The sequence below is a fragment of the Pimephales promelas genome, chromosome 4 (assembly GCF_988280905.1).
Source record: "Pimephales promelas chromosome 4, fPimPro1.hap1.1, whole genome shotgun sequence".
Lineage (NCBI taxonomy): Eukaryota > Metazoa > Chordata > Actinopteri > Cypriniformes > Leuciscidae > Pimephales > Pimephales promelas.
The window spans coordinates 45,863,425-45,887,760 of NC_142772.1; the positions used below are offsets into that span (position 1 = coordinate 45,863,425).

The following is a 24,336-nucleotide window of genomic DNA, read 5'->3' on the forward strand; positions in this document are numbered from 1 at the left end:
TTTTATTTTGGATGCGATTAATCGCAATTAATCTTTGCAGAGCCCTAATATTTATAGATTAAAATATTGTATTAAAACATAATAGTATTATTAAATATTATTTAAACCTCTATATATACATCTATATTTATTAGAGGATACAATAATACTAAAAATACAATTATTTACAAAATTAGGCAAAAGTTATCTAGGCAAATTTATCTTATTTAAAATTATATTATATAAAGATATTACAATTGATTACATTTTTAATGTATAATATTAATGTATCCAAACTTTTGTAAAAATAATTAAAATGAATATATACAAACATACATAAATATTTATATGTAATATTTATCTTACTTTAATAGTTTAAATATTTTATAATCAATTATGTTATATAAAGTTGGTTACATTTTTAATTTATAATAGTATTGTAATAATATTCATATATAATTGTATATAAAAAATACTAAATTATATTGGTAATATATCATACAAAACTGGGAATAAAATAAAATTTATACCATAACAGCTCTGTTTTAAATAGATGCTTTTGTTGTTTTATTTAAGTAAACTATTTTTGAATTTAAAAATAAAATAATTATAAAAAAATAACCTTATTATTTATAACAAAGGTTTCCGATTCCTGACCTGTATCATTTAGTTTGGGAGAATAAAGCTTTTATTGTTCGGTTTCTGGATTGAGACTTTTATTTTGAATTCACGTCGCGGAAGTTAACCCCGGAAGAAAACGTCTTGGCGACCTCCCCACACGCACGTGTGCGCCACACTCACTCTCATGATGGTTGCAGTGATGCAGGGAGAGATGGGAGAGATCGAGAAAGACACCGTTCGACCCAAAGTTACCGATGCAAAAGGCATCCTCAAACAGAACCGAGAGTTTCTGGATTATTTCTGGGACATCGCGAAACCCGAGCGAGACATCCGTCTCAAAGCGATAGAGGATCTGATTGAACACCTGAAGCAGAGCGAGAAGGTATGAAGAGAATGATCATATTAATATTGCCTGATCCCTATTGATGTTGATTATTCTTAGCTAGAGTTGGTATAGTGCAGTTTTATCACCCGATGTAATGAGCTGTCATTATTATCCGTTCAGGTTTGGTTGTTGACGTAAACACACGTGGGTTTCATGGGGCTGGATTTTTATTATTTATGAAAACTTTAATGTATACACACTCCAGACAAGATGATTTAAAGAGAAAGAGGAAAAAAATCAAGTTACACTGTTTTAATTTTTCACTTTTCCCCATTATTTAGAGTGTTAAAACGTTTGTAGTTTGTCCCTCTATGACAAATATGAAGAATGTCTATCTATCTATCTATCTATCTATCTATCTATCTATCTATCTATCTATCTATAATCATTCTATCTATCTATTTAAAATCATTCTATCTATCTATCTATCTATCTATCTATTTATCTATCTATCTATTTATCTAAAATCATTTCATCCATCTATTTATCCATCAATCTATCTATCTAAAATCATTCCATCTATCTATCTATCTATCTATCTATCTATCTATCTATCTATCTATCTATCTATCTATCTATCTATCTATCCATTCTATCTATCTATCTATCTATCTATCTATCTATCTATCTATCTATCCATTCTATCTATCTATCCATTCTATCTATCTATCTATCTATCTATCTATCTATCTATCTATCTATCTATCTATCTATCTATCTATCTATCTATCCAGCATCTATCTATCCAGCATCTATCTATCCAGCATCTATCTATCTATCTATCTATCTATCTATCTATCTATCTATCTATCTATCCAGCATCTATCTATCCAGCATCTATCTATCCAGCATCTATCTATCTATCTATCTATCTATCTATCTATCTATCTATCTATCTATCTATCTATCCAGCATCTATCTATCTATCCAGCATCTATCTATCTATCTATCTATCTATCTATCTATCTATCTATCTATCTATCTATCTATCTACCTATCCAGCATCTATCCATTTATCTATCTATCTATCTATCTATCTATCTATCTATCTAAAATCCATCTTGCCTATCCATCATCCATCCATTAATCTGAAATCTATCTCAAAATCCTTCCACCTATTTGTCTATCTATCAATTTAAAATCATCATCCATCCGTTATCCACATATGTTGCAAAATGCATTAAATGCTAATTGAAGAAAGCAAAACAGATGAAATGAGCTCTTGTGATAAAGTCAGTGGGTTCCAGCTGATGGCGTATGTTTATATGTGTCTGTCCTGTACTTTCTTCTAGGCGGATGAGTTGAAGTATTCACTGAAGAGACTAGTGGATGGTCTTTCTCACACAAGAGAGGATGCTCGATCAGGATACAGTGTGGCTCTCGCTCAGGTACTTTTAGCCATTCAAGTTTCATCTTCATGCTTTTCCTTATGTGGCAGTCATTAGTTATGAAATCGACTGTTATTGTTTCTGGTCTGAAGCTGCTGAGTGTATTTGAGGAGATCTCGCTGAAATCCACACTAGACTGCGTCAAAGAAAAGCACAACCTCAAGACAGCCAAAAAGGTGAGTGAAACCCTCATTACTCCATATTTTATTATCTTAATCATAATCAAGATCACCAATCTTTGATTCTTTTAACAGAAATTCATCAGAAGTGCAGCATTTGGGAATTTCTTCGGTGTGCTCGCGCTGTCTCAGTCCACACGTCTGCATAAGGTGAGAGAGTCGCTGAGGATTGTGTTACATCACTAATTCCTAATTTGCATATTATTTATGATGGTATTTGGGATCTTGTTCGGTCTCAGGAGCCGCAGGTCATGCTGGAGTGTGTCCAGGTCCTCCAGAGTCTGTCCCAGTACAGAGAACACCTGAGAGACCTGCCCAGAAAAACCATGGTCGACATCCTGTCAGAGGTGATTTATGACAATGTGTCATCATTTACTCGCCCTTGTATCGTCTTTTCTTCCACTTTAATACAAGTCATATCTTGAAAAACCCGGATGAATATCAGAAAGCATGTTGAAAGGTACAGTACAACTTACCGAAATCCGTATCCATTCTCATGCAATCACAAAAGACGTCAATAAAGCAGCTTGTGCATAATATCACTTGTTGCATTTACCTAAGGAAAGTCCAATGTCCACAGTTATGTTAGCCATGAAAAACACTAGAGAAGAGCTTATTTATTGTTAATTATATATGTATGTTGGAATACATTTGCCATGAAGAAGTGTTTATGTGCAACTGAGTTGTATACAAACATTTCCTCTTTTGTTTGAGTGTAAATTAGAGCCAGACCGATATATCGGCCGATATTAGGCTTTTTTTTTTATTTAATTTTTTTTATAATTTTATTTGTAGCAGTTTTTACACAACACAAAACATATCCAAATCTCAAAAATGTTTACAGAATGATTGTTCTACATAAAATAAAATAAAACTAAACAAGGCATTTTCTAAAATATCGGTATCGGCAGTTATAATGGCCATTAAATTAATATTTCAAAAACAAAATAAAAATGGACATATCACGCTTCAACCAGGTCATGTTGTGAAAAAGTGCAGGTAAAGGGATAAGCAAGCGGACATTGTAATTATAAGGTAGCTTATAAGGCAATGTAGGTACTAATTATTATTTTATTTATCAGAACTTTAATATATTTTGATGTTCTGTCGTGACAATAGAAACAAGTTTCTTTTTAAAATGCATTATCATATTATTTTAGTTAACTCATAAATAACTAATGTTAGGGAAATCTGTTTATATTTTGTTGCGCGTTTCTGAAATAAAAATAATAATAATATCGGCCGATATATATCGGAATATCGGATTTTATCGGTATCGGCCTTCAAAATCCTTTATCGGCCTGTAGGGCTGCAACTAACGACTATTTTAATAGTCGACTAGTCACCGACTATTGAAACGATTAGTCGACTAATCGGATAATTATTACATTTTTCTCAAATTTAGCATGAATTGCTTTAATTCTGTGGAAAAAGATAGTAAACACAAGAAAGAAGGGGGTACTTCAATGAAAAATGCATATTTTATTCAACTTTGCTGCTGATAGGCCGATTCATACTAAAAGTAAATAAAAAATGCCCTGTCTAAAACCAATTAGGCAGAGTGCTTGGTCAGTATAGACATAAATATATAAATAGAGAAACTCTATCATTTTTATAAAGTTTTACAAGAAAAAATAAATTAAAATCAAGTAAATATTTTCTTCCTGTAGCTAAACCATGGGCAGGCACATTAGCAGCAATAAAACAGTAAAGAAAAATATTAAGTGCATTTTGTGAGATACATTCAGTGGTCAATCTGTTGCAAAATAACTTTACTACTCGTGATCCAAATGTTATTTGCCCTATTTTCCGCACTTTAAGGCGCACCTTCAATGAATGACCTTTTTTAGAGCATTTTCCTATATAGGGCGCCCCGGATTATGAGGCGCATAAGATACTGCAGTCACACGTTTGACTGGGTTTGCGACTTTGCGTTATGCATCAACTAGATGTGCTAAAGGGAATGTAGTGCGCGGCGCTGCACGTAACTTTCGCAGCCTGACTCATATATTGCGGCGGCTCGTCAGCAACAGCTGGCTGTTATGAATGAGAGTGAGACGACCCGGTTACTATGAACGGGGAGCGCTTTATGAACGTTCTGTGACGAGTAGCGCCGGGGACAGTGTGTCTGTTAAGAGTGAGCGCTCGTGAGCGGGAGACACACATAACCTGATTTATACGAGGTTGAACTGGCCGTGTGACAAAGCAGGCATAAGATGGACACGAGCGCGAGTTCGCGGGCGAATTTAATAACGCGGGGCGTTGTTAACTAATTGGTCCATATAAGAAGATCCGGATTATAAGGCACACTGTCGTTTTTTGAGAAGATTAAAGGCTTTTAAATTCGCCTTATAGTGCGGAAAATACAGTAAATCTTACCGAGGCGAGTCAAACTCCGTTTTATTCAACTGTCCGACGTGCTTTCTTTTTAAATGTTCGTGCATCACCGAGGTGCTGCCGTGATAGCAAGGACAGCTTTGCATGATAGCCTACAGGTAACCTTTTTATTCACCGTATCCAGACTAAAATGCTCTCAAACTTTAGATGTTTTGGTATGTGCAGCTGCTGCGTTGGACACTGCCATTTCTGTATGTTATCGCTCAGCAGAGAAGCGAATGTGCTCGGTCGGAAAAAAAAAAAAAAAAAAAAACTTGTCTGGCGACAATTCGACAATGAAATTCATTGTCGACTATTTCTATTATCGATTTTTGTCGACGAATCGTTGCAGCCCTATCGGTCTGGCTCTGGTGTAAATATTATATCTGGAAAAGAAATAAATTGCAGTTAATATAATAGCTCTCAATGAGGTGCCTTCTGGGCTACCTTATAGCAGTACAAATATCTATAGCATTAATAATACACAATATTAAGCAATATTCATATTAAAACAATAATTACAAAAAGTATTATTATTATTATACAAACTAATATAGAAATGTTAATACTGATACTGTATATATTATACACACTAATAATAGAATGTATATTACATGTAATGTTTAATCTGCGTTGTGTTTTGTTGTTTAGACTTCGAAGGACGTGTTTGAAGAGGTGCTGTTGAGCGCCCTGCAGTCTGACCTGACCTCTGCCCTCCAGACCCCCGAGCAGCTGGAGCTCCTCCTAGTGGCCCTGCACAAGTTCCCCTCAGTGCTCAAGCCCAAAAAACTCAAGAAAATCTTGGGAACCACAACAGTCATTACTAAAGAGAACATGCCCAAGTGAGTGTGTCGAACTCTCCTTTTCTGCTTTCTGTGTCTATACGTGTTGTTTTGCCTTTGCTTTCAGAGATTTTTAAATATGCAACAACAAAAAAACCCTATTGTTTCAATTTATTTAATTAAAGGTTTAATTAAATAAATTGAATTGCTTAATTTTCATTTCAGTGCTTCTAACTCAGTGGCTGTAAATGGATTAGGAATAGGATTTCAAGTGATTTTGAAAAGATGGTCAAAAGAGAAAATCACATAACCCACCTTTAAATAAGATCTTTAAGATGTGGTTTAATTGATTTATTTTTTGTGTTGATTCTATTTGAAAGAGCTAAAATGTTGTTTTACACATGGAAGGTTGACAACATACGGAGGCGTATTGCATTTACTTGAAGAAAAAAAATCTACTCTACTACTTTTTCTGAATTAAAATTAATTATCTCAGAATTACGAGATAATTTTTCATGGAAAAAAGTTTTTGCTCTGTTTTTCTGAATTAACGGGTTAATTTTTCATGAGAACATTTTTTTGCTCTGTTTTTCTGAATTAACGAGTTAATTTTTCATGAGAGAATTTTTTTTTTGCTGTTTTTCTGAATTAAGTTAATTTTTCATGGGAATTTTTTTTGCTCTGTTTTTCTGAATTAAAGAAATTTCCATGAAAAATGTAGCGAGTTAATTTTTCATGAGAAAAAAAGTTTTTGCTCTGTTTTTCTGAATTAACGAGTTAATTTTTCATGGACATTTTTTCTTTTTCTCTGTTTTTCTGAATTTAAAAAAATTTCATGAAAAATTAACTCGTTAATTCAGAAAAACAAAGCAAAAACTTGTTTCCATGAAAAATTATCTCATAATTCTGAGAAAATTAACTTGTTAATTCAGAAAAACAGAGTAGATTTTTTTTCCCGTGACAACATCCTCGTATTTTGTGTGCTTTATTGTTTTGTTAATATTGTTGATGTGCACTCCCAGGTTAGTGGAGGTTTTAAAGATGGCCGCTCGGTCTGTGAAGAAGGAGAACATTCTGCCCCCGGTCGCTTTGGACTTGCTGCAGGCGTCTCTGCGAGAGGACAACTTCGAGATGTTCTGGACCGATGCCATCATCAGAGGCATGATGTCAGAGCTGCCTGGACCCACACAGTGAGTTTTACATGTGTAGTTAAAGCGTAACCTGCTGGTTTTAGTTCGTTTAATATGCAGCCTGATATGGACACGCCTCACTTCATGTGAAGAAAGGTTATTTTCCACGTAATTATGACGCATATTAATATGCAAATGCATCCTTTTTTAATGTAAATGTGTTGGGCTGCATTTCCCCAAAGCTTATTTAAGCCTAAAATGATCGTAGAACAATTGCCACCAATACGATCAACTTAGGCTTGCGATGCTTTTGGGAAACACAGCCTAGAATGTTTTCTAGATTTTAAGTTAGCAGAAATTGTTCATCTGGGTTGGTGTCGATTAGGGGTCGACCGATCATCGGCACCGATATTAACCATTTTTAAGGTTATCGGTATCGCCCATTTTCAAAACCGATTTGCCGATAAAAGTAATTTCTGAAGAAGCAATACATTACTACACTGAAGTTGCAAAATACCTCGATATAATAGAGCCCTGTGATTTCCGTGATGCAGAAAACAGACGAAATCCAGTCATAAAAATGGAATTTCAAGGAAAAAAAAGCGTAATATCATGGAATTTGTCAACTTTTTGATGAATTAATAAAAAGCAGGTCAGTACAAATCAATTCAAATTTCAAACTGCAAAAAGATTATTTAAGTATTAATCCTGCGTGTCTCTAAATGAATGGCGCAGACGCGTGGTTTCATTTACCACACACACGTGATGCTGGCGCTGTTTTCAGCCTCAGACGCATCATTATATGAGGACATGACTGCATAAACATTATCTCCTGAGTCGCTGAGTCACTTCGATGAGCTTTTTAATGCTTCAACTAAGAAAAGTTATCGTCATGTCATATAAACGCACAGAAACTCAAAGATCTCCACGGCAACCCGTCAAAATAAAAGTTCGGGATTTCATAGGGCCCTAAAAAGTTAATTTTTGTTGAACTGTAAATAAATGTAATAAGTTTGATTTCAATTAATTAGAAATGCTTTTTGATTACTAAAATGTAATTTAAACATTAAAATAGAGTCTTTAAGGTTCACAAATTGTTTACAGAATGCTGCTGGCTATAGTTATTATAATCATTAGTATACCATACCAACTTTATTTGTTTAGCACTTTACAACAACCTAAGTTGACCAAAGTGCTGTACAGAAAACATAAACATACAATTAAAAACCCTACATTCATCATTAGTAACAAAAAATTCATGGAGTCGACATCTTGCTAGGTGTCAAAAGCCAAAGAGAAAAGATGGGTTTTAAGAAGTTTTTTAAAAACGGGTAAAGAAGAGGTCTGTTTAACATGCAAAGCCATTAATAATAACATTAATATTAATAGTATTAATAATAACAATTAATAATAGTATTAATAATAACAGTTCTCAGATTCAAAAGATATGTTTAAAATCATTTGAAGAAAGCATTTGTCAAAACCCTTTGTTATTCTTAATTTGAATTTACACCAGACATATATCAGTTCAAAATATCGGTTATCGGTCTATTTGATCTGTAATAATCGGTATCAGCATCGGCCCTGAATTATATCACATATCGGTCGACCCCTTGTGTCAATTGTGTTCTTCAAATCAACCAACTGCATAATAATAATGAACATTTTTGCATCGTTTGGGAATGTATTTGCCCTGCTCACTAGTTTAATTGTGTTTATATGTGTTTTTTTGTGTGTTAAATTGTTGATTAATTTTATTTATTTAAAATGTAGTTTATTTTAAGTAAAATAATTGAATTGACTTGACTAATAGTCTCTCTTTCTCTCTCTCTCTCAGTTATTTGAGTTTCCGATTGCTGGCTGCATCCTTGCCTCTGCTGTCAATCCCTCAGCTTGAGTTTGTGTTATCCGGTGATGTGATGAGACATTACGGTGAACACATACTGTCCGCACAGGTCTGTCTTTATGTTTGGTTATGTATATCTATGTGATGGGTGATAACAATAGCATCCATTATTTGTACTTTAAAGAGGAAAATTAGTAGGTTTTAATTTTTTTAAAGCAATTTAATAAATGATTCAATTGACTCAAACATTTCAATGATTCAATCGCTCATAAAAACTTCACATTCAATGACACTTTTTTTTTTGAACAGTCACTTGTCACCACTTACTTGTGTTACGATTTAATTGATGCAATCTTAGGGTACGTTTAAACCACAACAATGTACTAAAAACAGAAAAGTTTTTCCTTAATTTTTGCATGCAGTCTACAGAATTTTTTGCGTACAGACTTGAATGTTCTGCTGGGGCGAATAGACATTGTCATTTAGGAATAAGATAACATGGGTGTTTGAATCAAGAGTTCAATATCTTAACGATTAATCATCAGGCTCTGTAATAAGAATGTGTCTTATTCTTAATAAGAATATATTTAATATTTCCGGAGCGCCCAAAGTTTCTCTTGCCGTGCCGCTCTCACTTTGGAGTCTTTGGTCGAGCCTGCCACTTATCAGCCAATAAAAAAAAGAAAGGGGTTACACAATAGCCAATCAGAAAATAGCACTATTGTAGCTGGGTAAGATTCAAGATAAGTCATGATCACCTGTTTTAATGTTACAAAAATTTTGCAAAAACTTAACTGCTGTTAGAGAACGTTACGTTTCTCAGATAATTAGCATCAGTTTTTCATGAGTGTCCGTAACAGCCTGTTCACTGACAACCCCAGCTCAGAACAAGTAGTCTAGGCCTAGTCATATTTTCGTTCTCACACGATGACCGACATATTGTCACATTATAAACATCTCTCTCTCCAAGTAGGCTTAATAATTTTATAATCTTCAAAACTTGAGAGCCCTGCATTCCTTGTGTCATCAGATTGTATGTATATTTCTCGTCTCTCCCTTCAGTTGCCAGACCGATTCAAGTTTGCTCCGGAAATGGAGAAGTACGTGAGCGAGTTCATGCAGGGCTGCCCTGACGCTGACAAACAGCTGACAGTGATGCTCAGCTTCACCCAGCTCACCAACCAGGGCTACCCAGTGGTCCCGTCCTACTGGAAGGTTCTGGAGCACATGGTTCCGGCGGCGCTGGAGCGGTACGTGGAGTGGCTGATGGAGGCGTTCTGCAAGCCACAGCTGGACCAGTGTCTGGACTTCAGCACCCGCAGACAGAAAGGAAACCAGGAGTCTGGACCAGAGTGAGTTTACACTCTATTTTACAAGAATTAAGATTCGAAGCTTCAACTGCGATAAAGTAGAAAGGATGTATTTAAGTATTATTTATGTACTATTATAGTTTTGTTAATATTTTGAATTGGCTTTTATTTTGAAATTTTCAGCTTATATTTTAGTTTTAGTAGTTTTGTTGTGCTGTATGAATATTTCTACTACATTTCAGTTTTTATTTCACTTAATAGAAACCAATTTTAATAGTTTCAATTTTAGTTAACTGTAATAGTATTTTTTTTTATTTAAAAAAATTTGAATATTATAATTAATAACGGTAATAGTTTTTATTTGTTTAAAAAAGCATAAATTTGTTATTGTTGTTATTAATTAAATAAGTTAAATTATTTGTTTTAACAATTTATTTGATAGTTTTTGTATCAAAAACGAGTTTGATAGTTTTTGAATTTTAATTTTCAATTCAAGGGTAATTTTATTTTTTGTCAGTGTTCAGGCATTTATGTCAGTTTCATATTTCTTCTATTTGACCTTTTTCTGTAGGAGTGACAGCTGTGTTGCCAGGTTTCGTAAATGGATCATTCCACGCCTCACTTTCATTGTGGAAAACCATCAGATTAAGAAGCAGGAGGATCTCGTCATGAAAATGGCTAGGTATTTTTATAATTTATATTTATTTCACCAGTGGTCTCTACCTGGCATGTATACTGATGTAAACTGTAATGTTTTATCTTTCTCCTGTAGGTTTATTTTCTTCCACGGCTTCTTTGATGTGAAGAAACCCACCCCAGAAGTCCCTGAGACAGTGCAAGCCTTTTCAGTGCCCATAGATCAACAGACGCGCGCCACCCTCTCTGCAGCCTTCTACAGGTCTGAGTTCTCTGCTTCACCATACATGTTTTATTAGTACGTTTAATCAATCTAGAACTATTCCCATGTTATGTATCACTGGCTGTGTTAGTCTTGTTCCAAATTTACGATTTCCTGATGCCAGTAATTATGGCTGATGATAACCAATAAAAAGGCAATATTGGAATTAAAAACAATTTTGGAAATTAATAAGTCGAAGTTAGAGCCAGACCGATATATCGGCAGGCCGATATTATCGGACGATATTAGGCATTTTCCAAACTATCGGTATCGGCAATTATAATGGCCGATAAATGAATATTTCAAAAATAAAATAAAAATGTCCGAAATACGCTTGAACCATGTCATGAGTGTTGGAGTTGTATAGTTTGTCCACCAGAGGGCACTTTACACCACAAAGCTAGCTAATGTCACTAGTATCATCAGTGGAAGACCACTAACGTTAACATTAATGAGCTTTGGTTCCTCTGTTCTGTTGTGACAATAAAAGAAACAAGTTTCTTTTTAAAATGAATTATCATATTATTTTATTTAGTTAAAACTCATACATAACTACAAATAACTAATGTTGGGGAAATCTGTTAATGTTTGTTGCGCGTTTCTGAAAAAAAAAAAATATATATATATCGGCCGATATATCGGAATATTGGATTTTAAAACCGACAAATATTTGTATCGGTATCGGCCTTCAAAATCCTTTATCAGTCGGGCTCTAGTCAAAATAAAGAGCTTTTTTTTTTTTTTACTTTTTTTTTCTAAATGTTAATTAAATTAATAAGTGTAATTTTTTTTTTTTTACTGTAGTAAAGCATAAAAATAGCATAGCATGTTTAATAAATAAAACAGCTCTATTCCTGCAGTCTTATAAAAATGCTGATAGATCAGTTTATGGTGATCGTCGTGGGAGAAACAACTTTTCCCAATATTTATAATTTCGACTGCAGTACCCAGTTCAACCACTAGCTGCTAGCTCAATATTACATACTGCACCTTTAAATGAAATACTCCATCTCCTCCAGTCTTCTGCAGGGCCTGAACACAATGGCTGCGATAGGAGATTCACCTGAGGCGGAGGGACTGAAACTCAGGAGGAATCTGGGTGTTAAAGCAGACGGAACCATGTGGATTTACTGTGTGGTGCAGTACGCCGCCATACTCCTCAAACAGAGCAAACACGTTCAGAGCGTTCAGACCTTCAGTTCAGAGCAGAGACGGGGCTGGGACAGGTGACGTATCCTTCAATATTAAGAAAAAAGCTGTTTTCCACAATATGAGCGATTAAATGCAAACAAAAGTGAGGTGCTTTTAGTGAGTTTGTGTTATTTGTGTGTTTTCAGTATGCTGGAATCAGTGGAAGCCTTGGGGAAAAAAGCAAAGAAGTCTTCTTCACCTGAACACACAGCATTCCAGCACCTCTTCCTTCTCGTTGGGATTCAGATGTTCAAGGTTTGAAGCTTAAATTAAAGTAAAAGTATTAGATCAGGAGTTCCCAAACCTTTTTGTCATCCAATCCCCTTTTTAGATTTTTTTAGTTAATATTTAACAACTTAACAACACACATATTTACGTAAAGTTACAGGAATATGACTTGGCCTGAAAACAATGTCAGTCAGAAGAATTTGTTTCACTTTAATCCGCTGCATCCAGAAACATTCTCAAAAAAAAAAAAAGTCATAAATAAATAAAAATGCATGATTAAATAGCAAAATAAATAATTACTGTTTCTATGATCCACATATTTACGTTAAACTAAAGCTATACTTTTTGAAAAAGTTTCTCTGATGTCGATTAATTGTCATACGACATGCTGGTAAACAAAAATTTGTATAAGCAATAAAATTGACACTTTCAAGCAGCCACTGTATTAATTATTTATTCATCGGTTATTATTATTATATTATTATTATTTATTAATCTGTTATTATTATTTTCTATCCTTGTTGTGCATGGGAAGCTCTTTTTTGTTAATACATTTTCATTTTGCTGCTTGAAAATTGTTTTTGGATATTGCGTACAATAAAAGATCATGTGCTTTACATTCCTGTTCCAGATGAACCAAACAGAATGATTGTGGACTGATTTCAGAAAGTATAGATTTCACAGCCTATATTTAGTGATCCTGACAGAAGTGTTGATGTTCTTTCCTCATTCCAGGCTCCAGAAGAAAGTTTGGAACTGTTGAATGATTTGCGGACTTGCATGGAGAAAGCTCAAGCTAAGAAGTCCAAAAAGAAGAAAGCGAGTAAGTTGGAGGAGTTCGATGCGGTTAAAGGAACACTTCGACCTTTTTGGGACTTTAGCTTATTCACTGTGTCCCCCAGAGTTTGATAAGTCCATACATACCTTTTTCATCTCCGTGCGTGCTGTAACTCTGTCTGACGCACCCACCGCTAGCCTAGCTTAGCACAAAGACTGGATGTAAATGGCTACTGCTAGCATACTAATCCTACTAAGTGACAAAATAACTCAAACATTTTCCTATTTGCATGTTGTGGTTTCTATTTTCAAAACAATGTCATATGAGACACAGACATCTTTTAACCATATAAATATTGGGTCTGCGGTTTCTGGTGCTGCGGTGATCACTCCGTAGCGTACTCAAGTAGCAGTGCTTCACCTTAGAATATAGATCCCAATATTTATACGGTTGAAAGATATGTGTCTTAAATGACCTTAAATGTAAATCGGAATATGTTTGAGTTATTTTGTCACTTATTAGGATTAGTATGCTAGCTGTAGCCATTTACATCAAGTCTTTGTGCTAAGCTAGGCTAGCGGTGGGTGCGTCAAACAGAGTTACAGCACGCACGAAGATGAAAAAAGGTATGTATGGACTTATCTAACTCTGGGGGATACAGTAAAGTCCAATAAAGTCGGAGTGTTCCTTAAATGAAATACAGCCATTGTTTCGGCTTTTGTTATTGATTAGTGATCCATAATTCCTGATGTGTGTTTGTTCATTGTGCATGTTGTGTTTATGCTGTAATGGTGTGTGTGTGTTACAGGTGGCAAGGGCTCGGAGGAGGAGCCGCACTGGGTGGAGGTGGTTGTTGAGATCCTGTTGTCGCTCCTGTCTCAGCCCAGTCGACTCATTCGGTTTGTGTGTAAAGCAGTGTTTAGCCGTATCTGCCCTCACCTCACGCAAGGAGCGCTCAGCTCCATCCTGAATGTAAGAGACTATTGACTAATGAACAGTGCTTTTTTACTCTTGTATTTATACACTATTATAGTATTTATTCATATTTTTGAACTAGCTTTATTTTAATTTTAGTTTTTATGTGGTTTTGACGTTTTGTTTATAATTCTATTTAGTTTTAATTTCTATTTATTTGAGTAATATTATTACTTTTCATTTTATTTGTTATATTACATATATATTACTTATTGTTATATTATTTTATAGGCAACTTTTAAAATTATTTAAAAAAAAATCTTTTAAGTCATTTTGCTGCTATCAGACCCGTTAAAGTGCAGTTTCTGTTCATGTGTGTGTTAACTCTATATAGCCTTCCCTACGTACAGTTAGGATATATACATGACTTAAAATGTTATATTGTCCGCACTAATCTTGCGTTTCGTTTGGTCAAACACCACAAGGTGTCACTATAGACTCAAAGCTTCAGCGCTGCCACTCTGAGCTCCATTGCTCATGTCTGAGTTGAAACACAGCCCCCGCATTAGCATACGGAGAAAGAAATGTGGAAATAAATAAATGTAGAAATAAATAAATGTGAAAATAAGTAAATGTAGAAATAAATAAATGTGAAAATAAATAAATGTAGACATAAAAACTTAAATACATGAATGTGGAAATAAATAAGTCGAAATAAATAAATGAATAATTGTAAAAATCAAAAAAATAAATGTGTGAAAAAATACAAGGAAATAAAAGTATAAATACTCATTTATTTGTAATTTTTTACATTTCTTTGTATATTTATTTATTTATGTATTTTTGCTTTTTTACATTTCTTCGTGTATTTATTTATTTTTAATTAAGTCAGCTTTGGCATTCCATATTCCTCATCCACGTACTTGTGATTATCTGTGCAAAATAAGATTCAGAGAATTTATATGGGGTCTGTTTCAATTTCTTGTTGATTTTTAGGTTCTGGACCCCAACAAGGATGAGGATGAAAGTGGTGTTGTGGTTACTGATGGGAAAGACAAAAAGAAAAAACAAAAAGATGAGGAAGAGCTAGATGACATGGAAGAGGAAGAGGAGGTGAGACTGATCAACATGAATATTTATCGCATCAAACCAAAAAAAAATCTGCAAATTAAAAAAATGTTCTCGCCTCTTTTTTTAATGATTACATCAGGATGAAGAAGGTTCTGATTCCTCAGATGATGATGATGATGATGATGATGATGATGAAGAAGCCATGGAGGAAGGAGGAGAGGTTGATCAGAACTTCCGATTGGAGCTGATGAAGGTTCTGCAGGGTCAGAATGCTCTGGTATGAACAAGTAAATTAATTTTCACTACTAAAATACAGGCCTGGGCGATACAGTGAATATCACAGATATTATTGCAATATCTTTTCTGACGATATAATTTTTGGTTGTGCAAATGTGCAGAGCTTAGTCAGTGATTATAAAGGGAACGCTCTGCTCACTTACTGTTTTATAACTCATTCACAATTCAAAGCAGATGTTCTGTTCTCGTTTAGGCCACTGAACAGGATGGCAGTGATGATGAGGATCTGGATGATGCGGCGATGATGAAGCTGGACGGAAGCCTGTCTTCTCTCTTTCTGGAGCAGAAGATGAGGATCCAGGCCAAGAAAGACGAGAAGGACAGAATCAGCAAGGAAAAGGTCCTCGTGCGGGACTTCAAGATTAAAGTAGGTCTTGCCCATTAGGCTCATATACTGGATTTTTGTTATCTTATCCTTATCTATTTCCTATCTATATGTCTTGAAGATTATGTATTGTTTTAGCAGTAGTTCTTCTCTGCTTGTATAAAAAAAATAGTTTTATGCTTTAAAAAATAAAATGTGTATGTATATGTGTGTATATTATGTACATTATAATTTTTTTTTTATCTTAATGTATTTTTTATAGTGCTGTATAAATTAACAAGGTCTAGTTAGTTAACTACACTATTATTTGAACTAGACCTTTTCTCTATTTTTCTTTATTTTATTTTATATATATATATATATATATATATATATATATATTAGGGCTGGGCAAATCGCGATTAATCGCATCCAAAATAAAAGTTTGTGTTTACATAATATATGTGTGTGTAGTGTGTATAATTATTTTGCATATATAAATACACACACATGGATGTATATATTGAAGAAATATTTGCATGAATATACTGTATATAGATTTATACGTACTTTATAAATATTATTAATTAAACACAAACTTTTATTTTGGATGCGATTAATCGTTGCCCAGCTATATATATATATATACACTCCGCTTCTGCAGTCATATATAGTCACACAGATGTCTTATTTTTTTGTGTGTTAAAATAGTCCAACTTTTAAAAATCATTCTGTTCAAATGACCGAATGGGTTCTGGTAAAACTGAAACCGGCCCAATCATTAGACGGATTAGTGACTTGTCGATTTTGAAAACAATATGTAGTTGAAATATGCAGGTTTTGTCTCTCAGTCGATAATTCAAATAATTTGTGGTGTTGTTTTCAGGTACTGGACATGGTGGAGTTGTTCTTGAACAAACAGGGAAGCAGTGCTCTGGTTCTTGGGATGGTGGAACCGCTGCTTAGTGTGATCGAGAACGGGATGAGCTCTGAAACCAGCCAACAGGAACAGGACTACCTGCGAAAGGCCGCAGACATCTTCAGGTGAGCAATGTTATTGTAGTATTATTTACTATTATAGCATTTATATATATTTTCAATTAGCTTTTATTTGTATAATTCTGTTTGTATACTTTTGTTTAAAGGTAGGGTAGGCAATTTCAGAGAGTCTAGCAATAGCAAGCAAGCTTTGAAAGCCTGAGATCCCACCCTCCCTTCAGAGCGTCACCAAAGCCACGCCCCCTTCAAAACACAAACACGCACAGCAGAGTCTGTAAAGTTAAATTTCCCCATGTCTCAAAGCTCATAACAGAATAATAATGAACGTAAATGACCTACAGAGCTCTAGTTGTACCTCCTGACTGCTGCAGATTCATTTCGGTGTTGATGGTGTTGACTCAGAAATGCATAAATCCAAATCTGAGGATGTGAACGTCACAGGTTGCCATCTCATAATTACGGTTATGATGTCATGAACGCGGCATAAGCTCGTTGTTTTGGTTTAGGAGAAACTGTAAAAGGCGGCTGCTGTTTGTTTTTGGCGCTCGATGACTGCGTCTACAACTCTACATAGCATTGGACGAATATATTTTGGTCCTGAGACTTTCACAGAAGATAGAAGTACATTTTTTAAATATTAAGACCACTTCTATAATAGATTGCTCTCAGAATGTGAAGAGAGTGTATTATAAGGCCAGTATAGCAAAAAGTGTTTATGAAAAACATTTCCTACCCTACATTTTAAGTTTTAGAAATATTATGTGCTTTTATTGTTTTTATTCATATATATGTTTACAGTGGGTACGGAAAGCATTCAGACCCCCTTAAATTTTTCACTCTTTGTTATTTTGCAGCCATTTGCTAAAAACATTTAAGTTCGTTTTTTTCCCCTCATTATTGTACACACAGCATTCCATATTGACCGAAAAATACAGAATTGTTGACATTTTTGCACATTTATAAAAAAAAAGAAAAACTGAAATATCAATAATAAATAATAAATGAATGATTTTAGCAAATGGCTGCAAAATAACAAAGAGTGAACAATTTAAGGGGGTCTGAATACTTTCCGTACCCACTGTATATATATATATATATATATATATATATATATATAGCTTTAATTGAGTTTCAGGAGTTTTCGTAATTCAACTTAAAATATTTATATATTTTTTTTCTTTAGTTTTATGTTGCTTAATAGGTTTGAGATTCGCTTCCTCATTTGACATGCAGTTCTTATAGTTTGTCGCTCTGTCTCTAATTGGCAGGAACCGACTCTGTCGTGGCAAGTATTACTGCAGGGAAGTTGATGGGCGAGAGGCGGAGCTTCATGAAATGTTTGAGCGTCTGATTGGTCGAGCTCAGAAACTGACAGACTCGTCTGTGTGTCTGTACTACTTCAGGTAATGACTTCTGGATATTGATGCTTATTTTAAGATTGCAGGCGAAACTTAGTATCTGCAGTATACAAACTCTCATTTATGTTCATTGTGAATATATTTGTTTAAATTACGTTTTTGTTTTGTAGTGCTTGTCTTTACTTGCTGAAGGTGTTGAGAGGCGTTGTGAGCGGCGAACAGGGTTCGACAAACGCACCGTCAGAGGTAATCTTCAATCTCAAATTGAAACAGCGTTGCTAATCTCCAAGGACTGAGCTTGATGGAGTAACTTTTTGCTAATTGCAGGCAAAGTTTATGGGTAAAGTGGATGTTGAGAGGGTCACAACTTGCTTCAGGAGCGCGTTGACGTCTTTCATGACGAAAAGGAAAAGCCCTTTCACTGGAGCCATGTTCAACGACCTCTTCATCAGGTTCCCTGTGAGTCTAAACCGCTTCAATAGTAAATAGCAATTGTATGGTTAAAGGCGCAGTGAGCGAGTTCTGAGAAACACTGTTGATATTTTCCTTAGTTGGCAGCAGGTTTTTAAGCAGTTCAATCTGGTGAAATTGTAACACATAATACGTTCCCAGATGGACATTATAAGCAACCCAAGCTTCACTGTGAAGTTGAAATGTATTTAGTTACTTAAAGGAATAGTTCACTTTTAAAAAAACTGCGGATAATTTACTCACCCCCATGTCATCCAAGATGTCCATGTCTTTCTTTCTTCAGTCGAAAAGAAATTAAGGGAAATTCCAGGATTTTTCTCCATATAATGCACTTCACTGAAAGTGTCTTTTGGACCTTGAACCGTTTGGTTCCCATTGAAGTCCATTATATGGAAAAAAATCCTGGAATGTTTTCCTCAAAAACCTTAATTTCTTTTCGACTGAAGAAAGAAAGACGTGGACATCTTGGATGACATGGGGGTGAGTAAATTATCCGCAAATTTTTTTTAAAAAAGTGGAACTACTCCTTTAAATCAAAGCTTTTATGATATGATAATCACAATAAGCCATATTTTGATTTTATTCTGATTAAATTAATTGTTCCGCCCTATTTAAACGTAGACTGCTAATTATTAATGAGATTTGATAAGGCCAACAAATATCATTATTAGGGATGCACCGAATATTCGGCCGCCGAAAATTTTCGGCCGAAAATGGCCCAAAAGTGCATTTTCGGTTTTCGGCCGAAAGACTTTTATCACCGAAACAATACGGCCGAAATGTTGTGATGACGCAAACAGAAACCGCGACCTGCATGTGCTTGTCTGAAGCAACATGTCTGCGGTGTGGAAGTATTTCAGTGTATCTGAACCCGCGAGGAGACGGAAACCTTGTTTATCCACCTATATCTGCTCTAAACAATGCGTGCCGCCATGACGACGAATCCGGTTGCGAGCGGGTCAAGAGCGGTGCGCGCGCTGTCTGTGGAGACTCGCGCTGCGGAGGCAGGCGAAAGTATAAACAAGGCAGCGGGAGTCTCCACAGACAGCGCGCGCACCGCTCTTGACCCGCTCACAACCGGATTCGTCGTCATGGCGGCACGCATTGTTTAGAGCAGATAAAGGTGGATGAAACAATTAGAAATTATAAATAAGACTCGCGCTGCGAAGGCAGGCGAAAGTAAACAAGGCAGCGCGAGTCTCCACAAACAGCGCGTGCACCGCTCCAAACGGTCGAGGCGTTTATACTTGACGCGCACTCCGTTCCGCGTCTTGTTGTACTATTCCTTGAAACGACAGGGGACGGCTCAAGTACCTGTCCTCTAACCATCAGGAATCGATGAGAAGAAGACAGATAAATACATGACAATGTTTATTTTTTAGTATTCCACCAATACAAAAATAATCATAAACCCAGTAAACCCTGAGATTATTGCTTGTTACATTACAAAAAAAAATATGCATATGGGAACATGTATGTATAGAACTAAATTAATGCTCTCTTAAATATTTTCTACATTCACTAAACATGTTTCATTAAGTTTCATGTACATTTGTATTAAACATGGACCATTGTTCATTTAAAAAGGCTTTTTATGCTATTGTATGCAAAATTTTTAAAATGTAACTAATTTAGACATGCAAACTGGGTGCTAGTGTTATGAGAAGTTTGCGCTCGGCTTTGTTTTTGAGAGGACATTTCATTTTAAAACCTTTCTGCAGGCCATCAGATTATTATTTAGTGTACACATGAGTGGGGTCAAGTTAAACATTTTAGTTTGAATTTTATTTTATACTGTGCATTGTGCTAAATATATATTTGCATAATTTGTAATTGATTTATTCTTTGAAAATGTTATATTAATTTATGCAATTGCAATGCCTTGATTTTAGTAAAGTTTGTACACAGTCATAGCCATAAATGCAATGATACTAATAATTGGCATAATTTATTTCGGTGTTTCGGTTTTCGGTTTTCGGCCTTGGTTTCCTCTTTTTCGGTTTTCGGTTTCGGCCAAGAATTTTCATTTCGGTGCATCCCTAATCATTATTGCCATTGCTCATACTTTATAAGGGAATTGTTCAAATTAAACGTTGACTGAACATCTTACACTGGAAAACACCACTCAAAAAATGAGTCTCTATCTTGTGAAAACTCTTAAGTGATTAATTTGTTTGTTTGTTTGAAGGTGTTGTGTGTGAACCTGTTGGACATCGCTGTGGAGAACATCACAGGAGGTCTGAGGGAACATCAGCAGGTAATAAGAAACCTAAGAATATTGAAGTATGATCCTTTACTAGGTCATTTAATTATCATTGATTGTTATATGTTCAATGTCTTTTTGTTCAGGGTCAGGCATGTGTCATGGTGCTGCAGGCCTTGCAGACGAAAGAAGTGAAGAACCTGATGTCTGATGTCCAGACTACTGAGTTGTATCAGAAAGTTGCGGATCAGCTCGCAAATGTAGGCTTCCTTCAGCTCTTAGCTTGAGTTTCTCAAAATGCTAAATGTTTTAACAGTTGAGAGTATCTGTAACCTTAACGTTCAAGTGTGTCATGGTACTAAAATATCAATGCTTTGCACCTATTCCAGTGAAATCCAATAGGAACTTGATACACTACCATTCAGAAATCTGGGGTCAGTAGGATTAGTCTTTTGTCTCAAAAATACATTAAAATCTGCAATATTGTGGAATATTATTACAAATTAAAAATAACTGTTAAATATTCGAATATATTTAAAAATGTAATTTATTCCGTTGACTCAAAGCTGAATTTTCAGCATCATTACACCAGTCTTCAGTGTCACATGATCCTTCAGAAATCATTCTAATATGCCGATTTAATGCTCGATAATTATTTTTTATTAATCATCATTATCAATAATGTGAACTGTCATTTTTGATCAATATAAAGACTCTTTGCGAACTGAAAGTAATTTTTCAAAACAAAAAAAATTTTCTTACTGACCCCAAACTTTTGAACGGTTGTGTAATTATTTTTTATGTATTTTTTATTTATTGCATTATTTAAATAGCTGTTTAAATGATTAATACATTAAGGTAATGGCTTGTAGCAGTCAGTTCTTTTTTAACAAAATAAATATATCTACAAAATAGAAAAGTTGCTTATTCACTATACATTGATGTTTACCATTTTGACCATTTTTGTTTACCATAGTTTACCATTTTGCCTTGAGTGCTCTTGAGGGAACATGTGCATATTTCTAATAAATAATCCTTTTCTTCCAGAGTTTTGAAAATGTACAATGTAAGAACAAAACGGTTCATGAAAAGATGGTGAAGGTGCTGGAGCTCTGTCAGCACCTTGTCAAAACCGTTCACCAACAGGTAAATGAATCACTGTTTTTACTAAACCTTGTGCTTGTTTACGTCAGTTCAATTGTGACTTGTGAAATTATGTTTCTTTCTGAGCAGAAAATGCAAGTTAACCTGGAGCCCCTCCAGAATATTCTCAAGTCCATGAACGCAGAAGGAATCCTGCAGAAACCAGGCAAGCTGGAGGACACGTACTGGAGCGTGATGAAATTCTTTGGCATTCTGTGAGTAATATTTTTTTTTTCTAATTTTGAGCATATATATGAATATAATTTTTTTTTCTTCTAATTTTGGTGGTTGAGGAGATTCCCCCCTCTATGTAAAGCGCTTTGAGTGCCGAGAAAAGCGCTATATAAATGTAATGAATTATTTATTTTATATATATATATATATATATATATATATTTGTGTTTATATACTGTATATATATTATCCACCCATCTGATAATAAACCTGTATTCAATGTCTCTATGCTCCTTTTCTTTATGTAGAAAACCAAAGATGGAAAAGGTGAAGAAAGTTGTAGAGGCAAAGCAGACAGAAGAGAACACAAAGAAGAAGAAGGGCTTCCTTCCTGAGACGAAGAAACGCAAGAACCGCAAGAAGCCCGCGGTACTGGAGGGGAAAGAAACACCAGCCTCCACAGAAACCCCCGAAGGAGTGTCAGGAGAGGGAAAGAAGAAGAAGAACAAGAAGAAAAACAAGAAGAGGAAACAGCAAGGAGGAGAAGAGACACAAGATCAGCCGGCCACTAAGAAAACCAAAACACAGCCACAACAAAAAAAGAAAAAAAAGAAAGGAGGGCAGCAGGGAGATGATGGGAAATAATTGGACAATAATGTGATATAACTGTGATGAATACTGGTCGGGTTGCTGTTTGTCCTTTGCAGCCCTGGTCATCATAATTCTGTTATTTTAATGAATGGCTCAAGATCAGCTGATCTGTTCAGAGAAATCAGCCAGTGTAAAGAAAGAAATTGTTTTTGTTTCAGATATCTGTATTTGATTACTTGCATGATACAATTTTTTGTAAAAGCAATACGTGGAATACTAAAAGGTATTTTATTCTTTATATGTGGTGTCAGTGTTTTTACTGTATGTGTGTGGCAGTAATTGAAAATGACTTGCTGTGTTTCAGTTACACTGTAAAGGCTGTGAAATAAATGTTAAATACTGTACAGTAGATCGATGCATAGTTGGATAAATGGAGAATGGCTGAATAATAAGATGGATCCATCTGTAATGGAAAATTAATTGGGTTGTGTTCCAATTAAAAGCATAACAGTGAAAACAAACGCCATGTTTCTTAACGATATCATCCAAGGGTAGTATGCTCAGGGTGAAAAGCAATGGTCCGAGTAGGCACTCTATACTGAACTTGTGATCAATGTGACATGTCTTCATTTACTGCAATGAACGGTTACAAATAAGTACAAGTACGATTTGAACCATGCCATCAAATATTTGTGTTTTACTCAAAACTGTAAATTGATATTCAATTAATTGTAGTAAAAAAGATTCTTATCATTTAAAATAATTGTTAAAAACAATAATTAGGATATTTTAATGACCAACAATGTGATATTTAGCTGCATCCAATGTTTTGTGTGCAACTTTAATTAAAATTGTCACACCCAAGAGATTATTTGGACCCTTTCTAAAGCATGATGGAAATAATTTGATACTTTGACACTCATTGAGTAAATTTGAGAAATGTACACGAGTAAAAAAAATAAAAAATAATAATGCTTAACTAAAACTATTTTAAAAAAAAATCAGTAACTAAAATGAATCTGAAATAAAATATAAATTTGAGATGAAAACTTACTGAGAGACTTATTAAAATGTAAAAAAGAAAGTGATATATGTTGCCTAGTAAACTAACTAAAAAAACCCTTAATAATTATTCAAACCAACGCTGATATAAAAATAGAGCTAAATAATAATAATAAAAAAACACAATATTGTAAATATTATAATAGTATATAAATAATACTAAAAAAAAAACACTGCTACAAAATATTTGGTGCCAAACTAGCTGAGTGACATTGTGTTTAATGTAAAGTTTTATAAACATTTGTTTTAAATTTGTACACTGTATCGCACTAAAAATGAAAAACCTCATATAAAAGGTATAAAAAGGTTGAGCAATTGTTTCACTGTTCATTTGTTGTTAAAGAAAAATGCTTTTTTTAAAAAAATAAATAAAATTTAGGACCTATTTATGGAAAATAACAATAATAAATACATAATATTTTTGGTATTTTTGTCGGAAGAAAGTGTATTAATGCTTAGGCTTAAAATGCCCTACATTTGAAAAGACATGATTTACTGCAACATCTTTATTAGCATTACCCTTGGAGAATCGTAAATCCATGTATGAGTCTCTTTCCTTTTGAGTTTGGGAAGATTTAAACCTGTATTTATTTATTTTATTTTTTTCTTGCACCCCATCTACAATGCTGAATGTTGTTTTGTTTGTTGTATGTGATA

The 24,336-nt window shown here is 34.5% G+C and overlaps 1 protein-coding gene across 1 annotated transcript; it reads left to right on the plus strand.

The window, feature by feature from the left end:
• The first annotated feature begins 734 nt into the window (after window positions 1-734).
• mybbp1a (MYB binding protein (P160) 1a) lies at window positions 735-22,915 on the plus strand. The gene is made up of 27 exons (XM_039659132.2): window positions 735-982; window positions 2,278-2,373; window positions 2,466-2,549; window positions 2,628-2,702; window positions 2,792-2,899; window positions 5,580-5,770; window positions 6,733-6,900; window positions 8,678-8,795; window positions 9,749-10,038; window positions 10,568-10,678; window positions 10,769-10,894; window positions 11,914-12,120; window positions 12,232-12,340; window positions 13,049-13,136; window positions 13,900-14,063; window positions 15,003-15,119; window positions 15,217-15,354; window positions 15,568-15,741; window positions 16,565-16,722; window positions 17,946-18,080; window positions 18,206-18,281; window positions 18,363-18,494; window positions 20,695-20,763; window positions 20,856-20,969; window positions 21,757-21,855; window positions 21,943-22,067; window positions 22,335-22,915. The coding sequence occupies exons 1-27, from the start codon at window positions 785-787 to the stop codon at window positions 22,669-22,671; spliced, it is 3,807 nt and encodes a 1,268-aa protein (XP_039515066.2). The 5' UTR covers window positions 735-784; the 3' UTR covers window positions 22,672-22,915.
• Window positions 22,916-24,336: the final 1,421 nt, after the last annotated feature.